Source organism: Oratosquilla oratoria, unplaced genomic scaffold (genome assembly GCF_046742065.1).
Source record: "Oratosquilla oratoria isolate Oo_2021 unplaced genomic scaffold, ASM4674206v1 SCAFFOLD49, whole genome shotgun sequence".
Lineage (NCBI taxonomy): Eukaryota > Metazoa > Arthropoda > Malacostraca > Stomatopoda > Squillidae > Oratosquilla > Oratosquilla oratoria.
In genome coordinates this window covers 3,622,178-3,642,441 of record NW_027467713.1, presented here as the reverse complement: position 1 = coordinate 3,642,441, position 20,264 = coordinate 3,622,178, and the positions used below count along the sequence as shown (strand labels likewise).

The 20,264-nt window shown below is 39.9% G+C and overlaps 1 protein-coding gene across 1 annotated transcript in view; it reads left to right on the top strand.

Moving 5' to 3' along the window:
• The window catches only part of LOC143023508 (RUS family member 1-like), a 78,979-nt gene extending 59,344 nt beyond the window's left edge, over nt 1-19,635 (top strand). The window contains exons 10-11 of the mRNA XM_076182041.1: nt 15,279-15,408; nt 15,640-19,635. Coding sequence (XP_076038156.1) covers nt 15,279-15,408; nt 15,640-15,698 — 189 coding nt within the window. The 3' untranslated portion in view covers nt 15,699-19,635. The remainder of the gene's footprint in view (nt 1-15,278; nt 15,409-15,639) is intronic.
• Nucleotides 19,636-20,264: the final 629 nt, after the last annotated feature.

Here is a 20,264-nt window from a genome sequence, read left to right as displayed (position 1 = left end):
TAAAGCCCCCATGCCCTAACATATTCAGTTAGATATAACAATTTTTTTTTATATTATTATCGCTAAAAGAAAGCTGAAACTTTAGCGTAGAATTTTTTCTACATGGTAAAAACGTATCTTTTGGGGTATAATATTTTATAAGTAACATAATTACCAATGAAAGTCATATTTTGATGTACCATTTATTATTTGATAACTAGTTCTATGATTTTTTTTTTTTCTTCTTTTAGTTTTTCAACGTTTTTAACAGCCCGCTGATATGTAGAAAAAATTTCATGTCCTTGTGCAGTTGCCACATGCCGCTATTCTAATACGTTTTGGTACAAAATTCTACGAAATGGCAGCCCTGGTGGCAGCTTGACTGGGCCGGGTTTGAGTATATGTGTACGGCCGTCGCTGCCACCTACCGGACAAATAGGGAACTTTGCTTGAAAAGTCCACCCTTTGTTCATTTCGACCGGTCATACGAGGGTCCGGGCATTCGGTGTCCGGGTTTTCGAGGTTCAACTGTACATACATATACCAAAGGCTTTTTTCCCCCTTTGGTAGCCAGAAAGAAAAAGGCATAGAAACCATTCCCACCCATTCCATCCCTTACATATTCCACTCCCCTCCACCCTTCTCCCTTCCTCTTATCTTGGCACTGGGTTACCTTAAACAGAGGAAGAGCCAAGTTAGGCAAAACGAGAGAAAATCAACACAAGTGGGGATACACCAATAGCCCCCAATGTCTCTGTGGCGAAGTACAGATGATGGTCCACGTCCTCCGGGAATGTCCATTGAGTCCCCATTGCTCCGACCAAGACCTTAGGGAAGCAAATGAATCTGCCCTTATATGGACACGGTTCTGGTGTGACAAGATATGATGATGATCTTGGCACCTCCTGAATGACAGGTCATCCCTGCATCATGTCCACTGCCCTGGGTCAGAAGCAGTGTTGCAAGACACAGCACATCCACAGCAAGGCCGCTTCATTGATTCGGGGACCCCCTCTCTGTCCCCTCATGCATAAAAGGAGAAGACAGGGAGAAATACATTATATTAAATGTGGAAACATTCAACATAATGTATCATGGGGGAAGTGGCGAGTGATTGTGTTTGGATGATATTTTGATGCAACCTGAGGGAGGGTTGCCGTATAAGTGAAGTGGCCTTGCTGTGGATGTGCTCTGTCTTGCTGCATTGCTTCTGACCCAGGCAGTGGGCAGGAGACAAGGATGACCCTTCATCCATGAGAAGCTAAGCTGAGAGGGCAACAAGGGTGGTGGATGGGAGTGGAATGGGTGGGGTGGATGTGCCTTGACTGACTATTTCCCTTATAAGGGGGAAGAATCCCTTGGTGTAAAGATAGATGTTAAACATTTTATCATTTGCAATTATAGAGTACAATGCACAAGTACACATTATGCATTTACTTTGTTATTTGTTTACTCTTAAACCAGGATTTGTAATTATTTACTAGCCCTAAGACTGGTGTTGGACTTGTATTTCTTTGTCAGTAACCAATGTTTCTATCCTTGGGAACAAAATTGCACTGAAGAAGTCGATTTATAGAGGTAGTGAAAAGGAGGGATTTAAAGAGGGAGAGAGAATTGTATTTCATTACCAATATCTATCCTTGGGGACAGTACCATTTCAGAGTGGTAATGTCATAGAAATGGTAAAGGAGAGATTAAAGGAAGGACAGAAGTTAAAGGTGATGAGCTTTCTTTGAGTGGGGATTAGTCTAATCATAAAAGGGTAGTGGTTTGTAGGGCTGTCAATAAAGTCCTTAAGGGGAGGCTCCGGCGGTCATAGGGAGGAGGAATTTTATTTTGTCTTCAGGGTTGCCCAAAAATTACACAATTATAAACAAAGTAAGTGAAGTATTTTGACCCCAAAATTTACCTTAATTTTCCTAAGGGCGCCGCCCTTAGGCATGTTTTGTACGTCAAAACTATGCATTTTCTAAGGCTGAACACGGTTATAATTATCAATATATTGATTTGAAATTTATGGTACTATTACTTCTTGTGTAGATTAACAATTGTAAACAGCCATTTTTTTTTTTTTTATTATTATTTTTTTTGAGGGTCGTCTACTTTCATGTATTTTTTTTATAATTTTTCATGTAAAAAAAATTGAAAAAAAAAAAAAAATCAATATTTAAAATATTTGGCTCTTTATTTATCATCAGAAATATCCATAGTTATTGCACCATAAATTTCATGGAATTTGAACAGTAAATAAAGAAGTTCTGGCACTTTATAATAAAAAAAAGTTAGTTTTGAGATACGGCCAATTAAAGATTCTGAAAGAATTTTTACACTGATTTTTTTCTCAAAACCAATTAATGCTATGCTGAATACTCTATTACGACTACTGTCTTACTTATCTTTGTATAGAGAAGACTGGATCTCTCATATTTTGGCTCTAGGGTTCAAGAAAGGCACTTGGTCCCCCCCTACCCACCCGGGAAGAGTATTACTTCAGAGGGTATCGGAACTGCCCACATTCCTCACTGTTGCAAAGTTTTTCTTAGAACCCTCCTGCAGAGTAGTCTCTTTTGTCTATTGTTGCTCTCATCTTCTTGCTCTTCTTACTGGGTCCTCTTTCTGAGGATAATAGCCTTCTTTTCTCCATCCTGCTTAGGCTTCTGTCAAGTGCCTGTGACCCGAGCTTGAGTTCTTTCAATATAGAGCCTTCCTGGTAGCCAAAGCTATGGCTTAGAATTGCACTTCTAAGGCCCAAGACCTTATGAAAGCCAAGAAACTCCTCAACCAAGTTAAACACTCAGTCGAGCTGGGGATGCTCTGGTTCTTCTCAGACAAGAAGAACTTCTGCCAGGACCAGTTGCACAATGTGCAGAACAACAGGTGGCTATCCTACAGTCTGCACAAAGTTTCGCGCTTCATGGAAACCAAGTTCCCTCAAACTGTGATGGTCTTTGGGTGTGTTTCCAGTGAAGGCCACATCATGCTGCCCCACATCTTTGAAAAGGAATTCAGACTCATTTCAAATGGCTATATTGAGTTGCTGTCAACTGTTGTCAAGCATTGGGTGGAGAGGATGGCTGCAGGAAGACCATACATGTGGCACCAGGACTCAGCTCAGTGTCTCACCTCCAGGAAAATCCAGAAGTGACTGTCTGAGAACTTCTACAACTTCACCAGACCCAAAATCTGGCCCCCCAACTCACCTGATTGCAAGCCCATAAACTATTATGTGTGGGGCACAGTTGAAAAATACACCAATTGTACCACCTGCAACACCAAGGACGAGCTGATTTTCCAGGATCAAACTGATGTTCAGGCATCTCTCGAAGGACACTGTAAAGGCCGCGTGTTCTAGGTTCAGATCCCACCTGGAGGTCATGGTGGAGGCTCAGGGCAGCTTCTTTGAGTGAGCTGTATTTGGCAAAAGATCCACTAAGAGATGCACTTTAAATTTTGAGAATACATCAGTTTTTGTCCAAGATATGAATTTTTCTTTCCATTACGAAAAAGTCTAAAATTTATCCTGAACTCCCTGTACAAGGGGTTATGGCAGCAATGAATTGGGGGATAAGTCTTAAGGGAGGGAAACTAGAGGAAGGGGATAGTTATAGCTATTTAGGGTCACATGTAGCAGAAATGGAGGAATAGTGGTGTAGGTAAACGCTACCATAAAAAGTCAAAATACATAACTCCAAAATCCTAGTTTTGAGAAATTCACTGATTGCATTTTTGCTACTTATATCTGCATCTTGTAGTTTTGCAAACCTGGGGATGGGCATAAGAACTGTTGCTTTATGGCGTTTGATTCCCACAAAATGTTAAGCAAATAGTCAATGCGTTATGCCTACTAATAATATAGAAGAGATGTGGAGTTAATGCAGTCTCCCTGTTGAGACTGCAGTATAATGGTAATACGGAATTAACCCATCTTAAGAATAAGGTTCTCTTTCTGCTGATTCCATAAATATCCAAATTGGGTTTTGAAGTGTCATGAGAAATTGGTATTTGGGGATGGATGCAAAAAGAATGTATGAAGAATTGTGCCTACAACAGTATATGGGGCAAAGACTGTAAGGAATGCAGAAAGGAGAAATATATGTTTGAGAAGTATGATGGGGGTTAAAAGGATGGATAGAGTAAAAAATTAAGTAAAGCAGAACCTGGGTGTGGAAAGGGAACTTTCAGATAGTGTTGATGAAAGAAAACTGGGATGGTATGAGCATATGGAAAGGAGTGAAGAAAGACTAGCAAAAAGTGCAGAAGGTGGAGGTGGATAGAGTGATCTTGAAGGGAAGACAGAATGAGATGGATGGATGGGGTGAAGTGGGCTTGGGTATAAGGGGAATTTCATTTAAACAAGGAAGAGAGATGGAAAGGAGTAGGTGCGACTGGAGAGTGATTGTGAATGGATGACAAATTAATGTGGGCCAAGGAGATTTCTCCTCGTTTCCTCTAATTAGTTGTGAGGGGACAATAAGGGAGGGATGTCATATGATGAAGTAGTAGGGGTAAACCATCTTTGGCTGTCACATCCTGTTGTGGAGTTGCTGTGTCTTGCTGCATTGCTTCTGACCTGAGTAGCGGGTGGGGCCCATGGATGGCTTTCATCTACAAGGAACAGATAAAAGGGGAAACAAATGGGTGAAGGATGGGTGCATGTCTTGGCTGGCCACCTCTCTTACAAGTGGGAATAGGCCTTTTGGTACATAGTGAGATACATTGTTTAAAGAAAGAGAGATTTTTTTTTTTTTTTTCCCCTCCCCTTACCCATATGGAGTATTGGCTGCATATTGTTGTGGGATTAAAAGCTGCTAAGTAGCATGCAGTTGATACTTTAGGGTCTATATTGGGCACCCCTATGGACCAGAGGCACATATAATTTTGTGGTAGAGAAAATCTTTATTCATAGAGAAATGTATTATTGTACTGCAACTGTCCCTCAGTTATGCTGTCCCCCCCCCCACTCTTGTTACTGTCTTGTACCATTTCTCTGAATATTTATTTTCTCATTTTGCCAAACCCTGTGATGGGGGGAAAGAACACTTCCACCAAGTCTTTTCACTTGAATTGTATGAGGCGGCAAAAACGGGACAGGGATAGGACTAGGCATCCTCCTCCCTGTAGTCCCAAAGGGGATATTTCTGAAAAAGTAAAGGCATAAGAGGGTCTGGGAGTTGTTTTCTAACCAGTACCCTAAGGTTTGGGTATTTTAATGTGCATGGATGTGGTACAGATGAGAGTAAAAGGGAAGAGATAGGCAGTATGTTTGTGAGAAGAAAGATAGATGTGTTGGCATTAAGCAAAACTTAGTTGAAAGGGAGGGGCAAGTTTGAGTTTGGGAGTGTAGTTGGGAGGATCTCAGGAGTGAAGAGAGGACAAGGGAGAAATGGGGTAGCTATACTAGTAAGTGAAGAGATAGGTAAAAATGTAGTGGAGTGGAAGGAGGTTTCTTCAAGGTTAATGTGGATGAAGGTGAAACTGGGAAGAGAGATGTGGGTTTTTGTAAGTGCCTATGGGGCTGGTAGTGAGAAGAGTGTAAAGGAAAGGCATTTTGGATAGATTTAAATGAGTGCATAGAGGAGGGATTAGGGAGAAATGTCAATGTAGTGGTATTAGAATACCTTAATGCTGGGATAGGAAATGAACCAATAAATGGAGTGGTTGGTAAATGTGGAGTTCCAGGAAAAAATCTTAGTGGAGAGTTGATGGTGGAGATGTGTCTTGAGAGTTGATAATAGCAAATACAGTGTTTAAGAAGAAAGTCAAGGATAAGTACACATGGGAGAGATGGTGGATGGGTGGTAGATAGGGCGTTAATGGACTATATAGTGGTAACCAGGGGAATAGTAGGAAGATTTAAGGATATACATATTCTAAGGGGAGAGAGTGGAGGAATATCAGATAATTTTTTGGTGGAAGGTAAGTTGAGAGTTGAAGATAGATGGAGAAAGAGGAAAAGGACTGAAGGTAGGGAGGTGCTTAGAGTGAACTGCTTTAATGAAAAAGAAAAGGAGTACAAGAAGGAGCTGAGAGAGGAGTGGGAATGAAGGATAGAGTACTAGGAGTGGAGGAGGAATGGGGATGGTTCAAGGAGGAAGTCACAAGGTGTGCAAAGATGGTACGTGGAACAAGGAGGATGAGAGGAAATAGAAGGAAGGGTAGCGAGTGGTGGGATTAGGTAAAGAAGGTAGAAGAGAAGAAGCGATCTTTCACAGGTTACAAAATAGGGTGAGAGAATCATGTGAGAGCTACAAAGAAAAGAGAAGAGAATTAAACATAAGATAAAGGAGGCAAAGAGGAGATCAGATGTGAAATGGGGTAAGTATGACAGAAATTTTTGAAAGTAATGAATAGATGTTTTGGAAGGAAATAAAGAGGAAGAGGTGAATCAAGTAGAGAAGAAAAGGTAAAGAGTGCAGATGGAGAGATGATAATGGAAGAGAAGAGGAAGATGAGGAGAGTATTTTATCAGTTGCTAAATGTGAAGGAGGATAGGGAGAGAAAGGTAGTTGCAGTGGAAAGCACTAAGAAAATGACCATAAAGAGTGAGGAAAATGGAGGAGAAATAAGGAAGGATGAAGTGAAGGCAGTTGTTAAAATGACGAGAGCAGGTAAGTCACCTGGGTTGGATGGATGTCATGCAGAATGTCTAAAAAAAGGAGGTACATTGATAGTGAACTGGTTGGTGAGGTTGTTTAATGTTTGTTTAAGAGAGGGTAGAGTATCAGAGGACTGAAGGAGTGCCTGTATAGTTCCACTTTACAAGGGAAAAGGGGACAAACGTGAGTGTAGTAGTTTCAGAGGGATCAGCTTGTTAAGTGTAGTTGGGAAGGCTTATGGGATGGTCTTGATTGAGAGGATTAGGAGAGGAACAGAGGGAGTAATTGGTGAGGAACAGTGTGGGTTTAGGACAGGTAGGGATTGCGTAGATCAGATTTTTGTGGTAAGACAGATATGTAAGAAAGCTATAGGAAAAGGTAAGGATGTTTTTTGGGCTTTTATGGATTTGGAAAAGGCTTATGACAGGGTAGACAGGAGGTGGTATTGCAGATATATGGGATAGGAGGAAAGCTTTTAGGAGCTGTCAAGAGTTTTTATGAGAGTAGTAGAGCATATGTCAGGATTAGAAATGGAGAGAGTGAGTAGTTTGAGGTAAAGGTGGGACTTCGTCATGGATGTGTCATGTCGCCCTGGCTGTTCAATTTGTACATGGATGGGGTGGTGTAAGAGGTCAATGCAAAGGTAGTGGGTCAGGGATTGGAGATGGTTAAAGAAAATGGAGAAAAGTAGGAGATAAGCCAGCTGTTTGCAGACGACACTGTGCTTGTAGCAGGATCAGAGGAGGGACTGAGGAAGTTAGTGACATAGTTTGGGAAGGTGTGTAAAAAAAGGAAGTTAGATAAATGTGGGTAAAATTAAGGTGATGAGATGTACAAGGGGTGAAAGTGGCAGCAGATTGTAAGCGAGTATTAAGGGAGAGAGACTGGAGGAAGTGGATAGTTTTAGATACTTGGATGTGAATGTGGCAGGAAAGGGAGGAGTGGAGGTGGAGGTAGAATGTAGATTGAGAGAAGCAAGTAAATGCCTTGGTGGATTAAAAAGTGTACTGAGAAACAGACATTTGGGAATGGAGGCTAAGAGGAGATTGTATAAAGGAGTGAATATGCCAACAGCACTGTACTGGGAAGAAACATGGAACATAAGAGAGGAAGAGAGAAGGAGTTTCAATGTGTTTGAGATGAGGTACCTGAGAAGTATGATAGGGGTTACTATGGTGGATAGAGTGAGAAAGGAGGTGAGGAGGAGGAGAATGGTGGTGGAAAGGGAGTTAGGAGATAGGGTTGATGAAAGAGTATTGGGATGGTTTGTACACATGGAAAGAATGAGTGGAGAAAGACTAGTAAAAGAGGTGTGGAAGGCAGAGGTGGAAGGAGTGAACTTGAGCGGTTGACCTAGGATGAGATGGATGGATGGGGTAAAAAGGGCTTTAGGAAAGAGGGGAATGTCTGTTGAGGAAGTACGGGAGAGGACAGTAGGGGTGAATGGAGAATGGTTGTATTTGGATGATGCTGTAATGCATGAGATGGAATGGGTGGGGGATGGGGGGTGAGGTAGTATGTGTGAGAAATAATTTGACACAGCCCGAAGGGATTTCTCCCCGTCTTCTCCTTTTCTGCATGAGGGGATGGAGAGGGAGGGTCGCAGATTTAATGAAGCTGCCTTGCTGTGGATGTGCTGTGTCTTGTGACACTGCATGTGACCCAGGGCAGTGGGCAAGATGCAGGGATGATCTGTCATCCAGGAGGTGCCAAAATAAGAGGGAGGGAAGAGGGTATAGGGGAGTGGAGTATGTTAGGGATGGAATGGGTGGGAGTGGTTTTTATGTCTTTGTTTTTTAGCTACCTTTGTTATATGTATGTATGTATTTACCTAGTTGTATCTTATGGGAAGGGGAACTATGCTTATGGTGTCCTGCCTTTGTATCTTGCAGTGTCTAGTTTGCTCTTAAATTCATGTATGGTTTTTGCACACACTATTGTTTCGTCCAGTTTGTTCCAAGTGTTCACCACTCTGTGTGGAAGACTGTTCTTCAGATCTATAACTATCTTTTTTGATTCCAAAGTTGGTAACTCCAATTTTGCCAGTCTCTCTTCATATGGCAAATTTGAAGGTGCTGAAGCCATATTTGTGGTTGTTCTCTGGATTCTTTCAATTTTCTTCATATTCTTTTTGGTACTGGGTGACCATAGTGTCACTGCATATTCCAGTCTAGGCCTTATTAATGTGACTAATATTTTTTTTATAATTTCTTCATCCAAATAGGTAAATGCCACTTTTATTGATCTTAGCAAGTTGTAGGATTCTCTGACAATTTTGTTTATCAAAAGACAAGTCACTTAAGATGATTACTCCCAGATCTTTTTCAGATCCCATTTTCTTTACCTCCTTAGTTCCAGTTTTATATTGTCCTGATATTCTATTTCAACTTTTTCCGAACTCCACTATGTTACACTTCTTAATGTTGAAGTCCACTTCCCATTTCTGACTACATTTGCAAACCTTGTTCAGGTCTCCCTGTAGTGATTCGCAATCCATTTCGGTTTTTACTTTTCTCAACAATTTAGCATCATCTGCAAAGAAGCTCGTGTAACATTCCACATCATCATCCATGTTATTCACATAAATAACAAACATTGTTGGAGCCAATACAGATCCTTGTGGAACTCTACTAATCACCTCCTTCCAACCTGAATATTTTTCTCTAAGTGCTACTCTTATCTTTCTACCATTCAGGAAGTCCTCCATATATTTTAGTAGGTTGTCTTGTGTCCCTCATATATATATATATATATATATATATATATATATATATATATATATATATATATATATATATATATATATTATATATATTTTTTTGTACTTTGTCAAGGGATATTTGTAAGTCTAGGAAAGCACAATCAGCCCATCCATCCCTTTCTTGTACTATATGTATTAGTCTTGAGTAGAAACATTTTAGATTTGTGGTATATGGTCTTCCCTGTCTGAATCCAAATTGTCTTTGGTTTATCATATTTTCTTCTAGGTGTTTTGTCCATCTATTCTTGATAATTTTCTCACAAATTCTGGCTACAGTGCTTATTAGGGAGGCTGGTCTGTAATTAGTTGGTTCTTCCTTATTTTCTCCTTTATATATTGGTACAATGTTGGCATTTTTTTCAGTCTTTTGGTATTTCTCCTTCTTTAAGTATTTACCTAGTTGTACCTAGTTGTAATATACGGGAGGGGAGCTATGCTCGTGGTGACCCGTCTTTGTATCTCTCCGCATCAAGTTTTATCTTAAAATCTTGTATAGTGTTAGCACATACTGTTTTGTTGTCTAATTTGTTCCATGTATTTATCGCTCTGTGTGGGAAACTGTTCCTTTTCAAGTTTTTTCTATAACTATCCTTTTTTCAATTTTTTTCCGTGTCCTCTTGTTTTACCGTTGCCCCACATTAATAGGTCGTTCCTGTCTAAAACTTCCATTCCTTTCATTATTCTGTAGATAGTTAGCAAATCTCCTCTTTCTCTTCTTTGTTCCAGAGTTGGTAGGTTCAATTTGGATAGTCTTTACAAAGGATTACAAAGGCGGAGCATGCCGACAGGAGACCTTTTGATCCATATCTAGGTCGGATGCAAAAAAAAAAAAAAAAAAAAAAAAAAAAAAAATCATATTAATAATAAATAAAAACTATAATAATGTAAATAACAAATAAAATACATAAATAAATGCATAGGTATAGTTGAATAACAAACAAACAGGTAAATAGTAAATGATAATAAATTAGTTAGTTCGGCGAGTGTCGATGATAGTTTTGTTGTTGCTCTTTGTAATCTTTCTAGTTTCTTAATATTCTTTTTGGTACTGGGAGTCCAAAGTGATGCTGCGTACTCGAGTTTTGGTCTTATTAGTGTAGTAAGTATTTTCCTTATCATTTCTTCGTCCATATAGGTAAATGCCACTTTGCCATTAGTTCTTCTTTGCATTCTTTTAGTATCCAATTTGCAATTCCATCCGGGCTCTGCAATTTCCTTGTTAATTGCTCCATTATTTTTTTTGTGTTATTGTTATTTTGCACTTCCTGTGTCCCTATACTGTACCTTCTCTCTAGTGAAAACCGACTTGAAATGATTATTCATGACTTAGGCCATTTCTAGATCTTCTGTGTATTCTCTATTTCCTTGGCGTAGTTTCACCATTTCCTGTTTATTTTTAAGTTTACCATTCACATATCTAGAGAATAGTTTGGGTTGCTCTTTACATTTTTCTATAATGTCATTTTTATAGTTCCTCTTTTCCTCTCTGCGCACTTTCACATGTGCATTTCTATAGTCTATATATTTGCCATTTTCCAATTTTTTTTTAATCTTTTCTCCATCTTTTCCCAGCTTTATCTCTTCTATCTTTCACCTCACTGCATCTTTTGTTGAACCAACATTTAATGTACACCCTCTCTTGTTTCTGTTTTGGTACGTACCTATTCACTCCTTCATTATAGATATCCATCAAGATCTCCCATTTCTCTTCCACTTTTGTCCCTTTCATGTAGAATTTTTCCCAATTTGTATTTTGAAAGAATTTCTTTAGTTTTCCAAAGTCTGTTTTGTTGTACATCAATCCTTTTCTGTACTTTTCATTTCTCTCCAAATATATTTTTTCTTTTAGTTCAGTCTCTATAAGTATATGGTCACTTTCCAAGTGGTGTCTTGTATTCAATTTTATCCAAGATTTCAGATTCTGTTGTAAATATTAAATCCAGTCTCGACGGTTTTTCATTACTTCTGTACCTGGTGTTTTCATTGATCCATTGTGTCATTGTATATCATGTCCAGTAATACATTACCCCACAGATCCTCTCTGCCCTTCACTGCCATTTCCTCTCAGCAAATTTCTTTGCAGTTAAAATCCCCATAATTATCAGGTTACCCCCGCCCATTAGTCTCTCGTTTAATGAATGCCTTGTATCTTCTGACATTTTTAAATGCTCATTCTCTTTCCAAAAGCTCGTATTTGGGGGTATATAAATTACTACAAATGTTCTATTTTTCATGTGTGTCGTTGAGTTTTATCATGATCATTTCTACATTGTTCTTACCCTCAGTAATCTTTGTCACATTAAAGTATTTTTTGGCCAAGAAAATGACTCCTCCTCCCTATTTCTCGTTTCTGTTTTTAATCCAATAATTGTATAACCCATGTCCAACATTATTGGGTGGTATTGGCCCCCTTAATTTCATCTCCACAGTTCCCATTATGTCTGGTTTTTCATCAAACAGGTAATCATTTAGTTCATTCAGTCCTGAAATTAATCTGTCAATGTTTGTATAGGCCACTTTTAATTTTTTTCTTTATCCATCTTTTTTTCTGTATGTTTCGCCCATTCTGATGTACCATTTTCTCAGCCTCATGTTGATTACCCTCCAATAGAATTTCTTGCATTCGGTCTCCATTCTCCTCGCATTTCTTCCCTAGCTTCATCTTTTAGTGTCTTTTTTTCTAATTCCTCAACACTCTATTCTCTTTTTATCCATATCTTGTAGTGTTTGCTCCTTGCCAACTTGCTTGTTCTAATATGTCTTCTACTACCATTTGCGATCTTAGTTTTAGCTTTAGGGGTCAATTTCTTCCTAAGAATAATGTCCCATTCTATACACTTCATCTATATCTTTCTCTACTTCCCAATCACCATCTTTTATTTGTTTTAGAATTGATATTACTGTTTGTTTTTATGCTTTTCCTCTCATGTACCTCACCAGACCATGTTTTTCCCTTAGTCCATATACCACAATACATTTTTTTCTATCCACTGCATCTCTAACCCAATTTGCCTTTTTTCTAATTATTTGAATGATTGTATCTTTTGCATTTCCTGCATCCGTTTTGGACTACTTTAAAGGCAATTTCTTAATTTTCCCTGTTTTCCTTCCATTTCTTTATCTTTTGCATACTTTCTTCACCTAAGTTTTCTTCAATTCTTTCAGTCATTTCTTGTATTTTGCTATTTACCTCTTTTTTTAAGTTTTCACTATTGGTAGTGTCATGAATTTTCTTTTCATTTTCACACTTAACCTCTATTATATAATTTTTCATTACCCTGAGTTCGGTTCTTAGTTCTGAGTTTGTTTTTTTAGATTGGATATCTCAATGTTAGCTTGGGCTAAACATTCCATTAATTCTACAATTTCTTTCCTTAGTTCCATGAATTCATTCTCCCACCATTTTCTATTATTACTCATTTCCTTTTCCATGTCTAAGATGCATTATGTTGCCCTGGCTGTTTAACTTATACATGGATGGGGTAGTGCGAGAGGTAAATGCAAGGGTAATGGGTCAGGGATTGGAGATGGTTAAAGAAAATGGAGAAAAGTGGGAGGTGAGCCAGCTGTTGTTTGCGGACGACACTGCGCTTGCGGCATGATCGGAGGAGGGATTGAGGAAGTTGGTGACAGAGTTTGGGAGAGTATGTGATAGAAGAAAGCTAAAGATAAATGTGGGTAAATGTAAGGTGATGAGATGTACAAGGGGTGAAAGTGGCAGTAGACTGGAAGTGAGCATTAAGGGAGAGCGACTGGAGGAAGTGGATAGTTTTAGATACTTGGGTGCAAATGTGGCAGGAAAAGGTGGAGTGAAGGTGGAGGTAGAATGTAGATTGAGAGAAGCGAGTAAATGCCTTGGTGGATTGAAGAATGTAATGAGGAATAGACATTTGGGAATGGATGCTAAGAGGAGACTGTATGAAGGAGTGATTGTGCCAACAGCACTGTATGGGGCAGAAACATGGAACATAAGAGAGGAAGAGAGAAGGAGTTTGAATGTGTTTGAGATGAGGTGTCTGAGAAGTATGATGGGGGTTACTAGGCTAGATAGAGTGAGAAATGAGGAGGTGAGGAGGAGAACGGGGGTGGAAAGGGAGTTGTTGTTGTTGTTGTCGTTCCCTAGACTGTGTGAGCATTCCCGTCTCCCCAAGGAATGCCACAGCCGAAACTGGGTTTTCCCACAAATCCTTTATAGAGTGTATGTTGTGTTGTTTGTGTGCATGATTGTGTATAATGCAGTCTTCCATTATGTGTTGTATGGTATGGGGTGAAGTGTTACTTCCTGGGCAGCTGTTCACAATGCGGTCATCCAGCCTCTTCTGGTAGCTTAGAAGTGCTGGGTGGTGGCTGCATCGCAGTCTGGCCAGGTGGACTCTGTCCTTTTGTGGGAGAGAGGATTCAGAAGGGTGGATATCAGGGGGTCTGGCATGCAGCAGTGTGTTGTCTTTCAGTGTGTTAATGGAGCGGTGAGTGATATGATTATGAATATGTTTCCGGAGGCTGGTATTTGGTGGTTGTGGAGGAAGAGAAGAGAGTATCTGTGTGTGATACAGGTCTTTGGGTGTTGTTTTAATGTTTCTTGGTGTGTGTGGGTGTTCTGCTATGTAGTGTAGCAGGTGTGATGTGTTTGTGGTGGCTGCAGCAAGTGTTTGTGTGCCTCTCATGTCGAGGTGGTCCTTGACTTTGAGGACTTTTGTTTCATGATGTAAATGGTCTGTAGGTGTTGTATTTGTGCAGCCTGTAAATGTTTTTAGGGCTTTGTTTTGTATGATTTGAAGGGTGTTGTGGTGTGTCTCACTGAGATTAGGAGTCCATGCAGGACTCGCATAATTCATCACTGAGCATATGCATTGTTTGTATATTGTTATATTAGTTTCTTTGTTTTGTCCAAATGTTGTTCCAGTGATTGACTTAAGTGTGTTAAGTCTAGGTGTGTATTTGTTTTTTATGTTTGTGATGTGTTGTTTGAAAGACATGGATGTAACGTATGTTACACCAAGAATTTTCGGTGTGTTTGTGTGTGGTATTAGAGTGTTGTTGATGTAGAGATGAGGTATGTATTTGTGTTCTTTTGTCCAGTTTGTGAGAAGTGTTGCTGTAGATTTGGTTGGAGCTATTTTGAGTCTGTGATGAACCATGTGTTGAGTGTATCAAGGTATGGCTGGATTATTTCTGCAGCTTTGTCTGTGTTACGATGTGGGAGATAGGGTTGATGAGAGAGTATTAGGATGGTTTGGACATATGGAAAGGATGAGTGAAGAAAGACTAGTGAGAAGTGAGGAGGAGAACGGTGGTGAAAGGGGAGTTGGGAGGTGGGGTTGATGAAGGAGTATTGGGATGGCTTGGACACAGAGGGAATGAGTGAAGAAAGATTGGTAGAGGGGGTGTGAACATGAGGGGGTGAACATGAGAGGTGGAGGAGGTGAACATGAGGGGGCGACCAAGGATGAGATGAATGGCTGAGGTTAAAGGGGCAATTGGAAAGGGGGGAATGTCTGTGGAGGGAGGAAGGAAGAAGACAAGATAGGATTAGTGGAGAATGGTTGTGTATGGATGATGCTGTAATGCAAGGAAGGAGTGGGTGGGGGATGGCGTGAGAGAGTTCATGCGAATTATATTTTGATACAGTCTGAAGGGATTTCTTCCCATATTCTCTTTTTCTGCGTGAGGGGATGGAGAGGGGGGTTGCTGATTAAATGAAGTGGCCTTGGTGTGGATGTGCTGTGTTGTACTGGATTGCTTCTGACCCAGGGCAGTGGGTGAGATGCAGGGATGACCCATCATCCAGGAGGAGCCAAAAAAAGAGGGAGGTAGGGGTGGTGAATGGGAGTGGAATATGTGGGGATGAAATGGGTGAGAGTGGATTTATGCCTTTGACTTTGGCTACTGCCCTTATAAAGGAATTTTTTTTATATGTATGTATGTTTGTTGTCTCTTTCCAGAATATTCAGTTTGCAATGGTAGATACAACTGGAATGAAGCTAAGCACCCCAAGTGGTGATATAATAAGCAAAGTAAAATGTGGCTCTCATGCACTCTACCAGGATTTCAAGGAAGCAGCCAAAGAAGAAGGTGGGTATTTAAGAAATTCAAGAATGTTGTTTTCAAAACTAGATTATTCCCTTCTTTCAATTTGATATATATTTCTGTTGTTCCCATCTCCTCCACAACCTGCTTCACCTTCTCTTCCTTCTCCTCCCCCTCCTCCTCCTGCACCAGTACTTCCTCTGATGCCTTCTGAATTTTTCTTGATATTCAGAATTTTGTGTCATGATTGTTAACCATTTAAATTTTCTTGTCTAGGTTGGAAGGTAGATCCACTGCTTCTTGCTCCTGATGAATGGAGGTACAGCCTTACATAGACCACATCACTCAAGAACTCAAGAAGTAGCAACATAATGGCTCAGGAGTCTTTTGTGTCCTGCTCCTTATTTGAATAGAATCATTTGACATCAGTCATGGGAAAGTTTGTAAACAGCATCACTGGACCAAGTAATTGAAATTGTGTTAATCCCATTATTCTGGATCCTGTTCTCATGTTAAAATTGTATGGCACTAGTACTAAATCTTTGAAATGTTCTGTTGGTCATTGGGGTTTGTAGCTTGGAATTAAGTCTATTGTTTTATGAACATGAAGGGATGTCCTAGGATGAGGTGGATGGATGGGGTGAAGGGGGCTTTGGGGAAGAGGGGAATGTCTGTTGAGGAAGGACGGGAGAGGACAGAAGACAGGGGTGAATGGAGAATGGTTGTATATGGATGATGTTATGATGCATGAGGTGGAATGGATGGGGGGTGAGGTAGTATGTGTGAGCAAATTTTGACGCAGCCTGAAGGGATTTCTCCCCGTCTTCTCCTTTATGCACGGGGGGACGGAGAGGGGGGTCGCCGATTTAATGAAGCGGCCTTGCTGTGGATGTGCTGTGTCTTGCGACACTGCTTCTGACCCAGGGCAGTGGCCAAGGTGCAAGGATGACCCGTCATCCAGGAGGTGCTAAGATGAGAGGGAGGGTGGAGGGGTGTGGAGTGTATTCAGGGATGGAATGGGTGGGAATGATTTTATGCCTTTTCCTTTTTGGCTACCTCCCTTGTAAGGGGGAAAAAGCCTTGGTATATGTATGTATGTTTTATGAAAATGTATTTTGCTTTATTTCTTTTTTATTAATTAATATATTATTATTATTATTATTATTTATTTTATAAGATAAGCCAGTTGTTTGCTGATGACACTGTGTTTGTTGGAGGATCAGAGAAGGGACTAAAGAAGTTAATGATGGAGTTTGGGAAGGTGTGCGAAAGGAGGAAGTTGAAGATAAATGTAGGTAAAAGTAAGGTGATGAGATGTATAAGGGGAAAGGATGGCAGCAAATTGAAAGTGAGTATTAACCACTTCCATACGGTGCTGCCTACGTAGGCGGCATGAGGAGCAAGTAGGTACTCGCTGATGCCGAAGTCGCCATCTTGATTATATTTATTGTAGTTGTACCTACGTAATTTTCATTCTCTCTAAACTGGCTTCATCAGTTTTCTATGGTTATCAAAATACACGGGTGAAAGAGAACGGACAATTTAGCACTGACTTTATTTTTTATAATGCGATTATTATTTCGAGATATCGCACGTCGGGCAGCTAATGCTGCCAGACGTGCGATGTGCCCCGAAGGGAAGAGGTTAAGGGAGAGAGACTGGAGGAAATGGATAGTTTTAGGTACTGGAGGGTGAATGTGGTGGGAAAGGGAGGAATGGAAGTGGAGGTAGAATGTAGATTGAGAGAACCAATTAAATGCCGTGGGGGATTAAAAAATAGTATAAGAGATAGAAGTTTGGGAATGGATGCTAAGAGGAGATTGTATGAAGGAGTGATTATGCTGACAGCACTGTATGGGACAGAAACATGGAACATAAGAGAAGAAGAGCTTAATTGTGTTTGAGATGAAATGCCTGAGAAGTATGGTACGGGTTACTAGGCTAGAGTGAGAAATGAGGAGAGCGGGTGTGAAAAGGGAGTTGGGAGATAGGGTTGATGAGATGAAAGAGTATTGGGATGGTTTGGACACATGGAAAGAATGAGTGAAAAAAGATTAGTAAGAGGTGTGTGTAAGGCAGGGGTGGAGGGAGTGAACATGAGGGGACAACCAAGGAAGAGAGGGATGGATGGGGTAAAAGGGGCATTGGGAAAGAGGGGAATGTCTGTTGAGGGAGGAAGGGAGAAGACTGAAGATAGGGGTGAATGGAGAAGGGTTATGTATGGATGATGCTGTGATGCATGAAAGGGGGTTGGGGGTGTGTGTGATTGATATTTGGATGCAGTCCAAATGGATTTCTCCCTGTCTTCTCCTTTTCTGCATGAGGAGATGGAGAGGAGTGTGTCACCAATTAGAAGCAGTCTTGCTGCATTGCTTCTGACCCAGGATAGTGGGTGAGATGCAGGGATGACCCATCATCCAGGAGGAGCCAAGAAAAGAGGGAGGGAGGGGCTGTGAATGGGAGTGTAATATGTAGGGATGAAATGGTTGGGAGTGGATATATGCCTTTGACTTTGGCTACTTCCCTTTCAAGAGGGAGAAAGCCCTTGGTATATTTATGTATGTATTTCATTTATTTGTTTATCTATTTTTTTCATTTTTTGGGGAGAGGACATTTTGGACTTGTCAAGCTTCTGTTAGTACAAAGCCGTTTTTTTATTACCAGCTTATAGTAGAAGGAAGGGACCACTATATGAAAAGGTAAAGGGAGTGCACTCTTGATATGAAAAGGTGGAGGGAATACAGAAAGTGATTGGAAGTGGTTCAGAGACCAAGTGCTATTCAGGGCTGCACCTTCAGATGGAGATCAGGGTGTTCACTAGTTTTGAAGGTGAACTTTAGGCAGATGGTATTCACTGATGTCCATCTTGAGTGGGGGGGAAGGAATTTTCTTGTTTGTAATGGTTTTTATGTATTTTAACACAGTTTGAAAATTTTGTATAGGACCATTTGAATATTGATACACCATACATTTTTTATACATGATTTTCATTCTCTCCTTTGAATTGAAATATCTTGGCCACAGTGCAATAATGTCCATAAGGATGAAAGTGCTGGTGAGCTGTCAGGGATAATACCCACCAACCTACCTACTTACCAATCTACATACTTATGATTGAAAATACCTTACTCTTCTAAGGCCAGGTTTAATATACCATACTGGAGAGTGTATGTGTAAACCAGTTAAAGTACCTGCTTGGAAGAGCAGTCTAGTAGGAATGGCACTCAATTTGATTAGGTCCAGTATCTCTATGAACTTGTATGTTATCCCTTCACATATTCACACAAGTTGGATTGACACTTGACAACTGTTTCTTTCCATATTTTCCTGGCCAGTGACATGCCAATAAACCACAGATTGACAGCACATACAGCAATCTAGTATTTTTGCCCAGAGATGCACCTGGTATACTTGGAAACCCTAAGGATCATTCATGGCTGTTACAGGCTGCAAGTATGTGATCAGTACTTTTCAGAGTAAAAGGGAAGAAAAAATTTAATGTATTTACCTAGTTGTACATAGTTGTACTATATGGGAAGGGAGCTATGCTCATAGTGCCCGTCTTTGTATCTTTCAGCATCAAGTTTATTCTTAAATTCTTGAATAGTATTTGCACACACTGTTGCCTCATCTAATTTATTCCAGATATGCACCACTCTGTGTGGGAAGCTATTCTTTTTCAGATCTCTTCTATAAATGTCCTTTTTGAGTTTTTTTTCATGTCCACTTGTTCTATCTTGTCCCACTTTAATAAATCATCTCTATCTAGGACCATTCCTTTCATAATTCTGTAAACAGTAGATCTTCTCTTTCTCTTCTTTGTTCCAGGGTTGGTATGGTAGTTCCAATTTGGACAATCTTTGTTCATATGTCAATTTGGAGAGTGTTGGTGCCATCTTTGTCATTGCTCTTTGTATCCTATCTAATTTCTTTATATTCTTTTTAGTAGTGGGTGTCCATAGTGTTGCAGCATACTCCAATCTTGGTCTTATTAGTGCAAGTAATATTTTCTTTACCATTTCCTCATCCAAATAGTCAAAAGCCACTTTCATCGACCCTAGTAAATTGAAGGTTTCTCTGACTATTTTGTTGATATGCTTGTCTGGTGACATATCTTTGCTGATAATTACTCCTAGGTCCCTTTCTGAGCTTACTTTTTTTTTAACTTTTTTGCACCAGTTTTGTATTTCCTCGATATCCTATTTTTACTTTTTCCAAACTCCATTATATCACATTTCTTGATGTTAAAGTTAAATTCCCACATTTGACTTCATTTCCAGACTAAGTCTTTATGTGATGATTCACAATCTTCCTCTGTACTTACTTTCTTTAGTATTTTTGCATCATCTGCAAAGAAGTTCATATAACATTCCACACCTTCATCCATGTCATTTATATATATGGCAAACATGATCAGAGTCAATACTGAACCTTGTGGGACACCACTTATCATTACTTCCCAGGTCAAGTATTTGTCTCTAAGTACTACCCTCATTTATCTTCCAGTCAAAAAAATCTTCCATCCATTCCATTACTTTTCCTTTAATACCACCTATTGGTTTAATTTTCCTTAGTAGCTTTTTGTGTGGTACTTTATCAAATGCTTTTTGTAGATCTAGAAAAGCACAATCCGCCCATCCATCCCTTTCTTGTATTATTTCTATTAGTCTCGAGTAGAAGCAAATCAAGTTTGTGGTAACAAAGAAATGCCCATGAAAGTATATAATATGTCTGGAGACAAATGCAGAAACTCCCACAGTGTGTAGTTCCAAGAAGAAATGCCAACAATAGAACTAGAGTTCAGTATGACAAAGTCAAACCCAAAACAACACTGGCAGACTCCCCAAACCAAACATCACATAGAACATGTAACACCAGTGTGGGAGTAGTCCACACCCTAC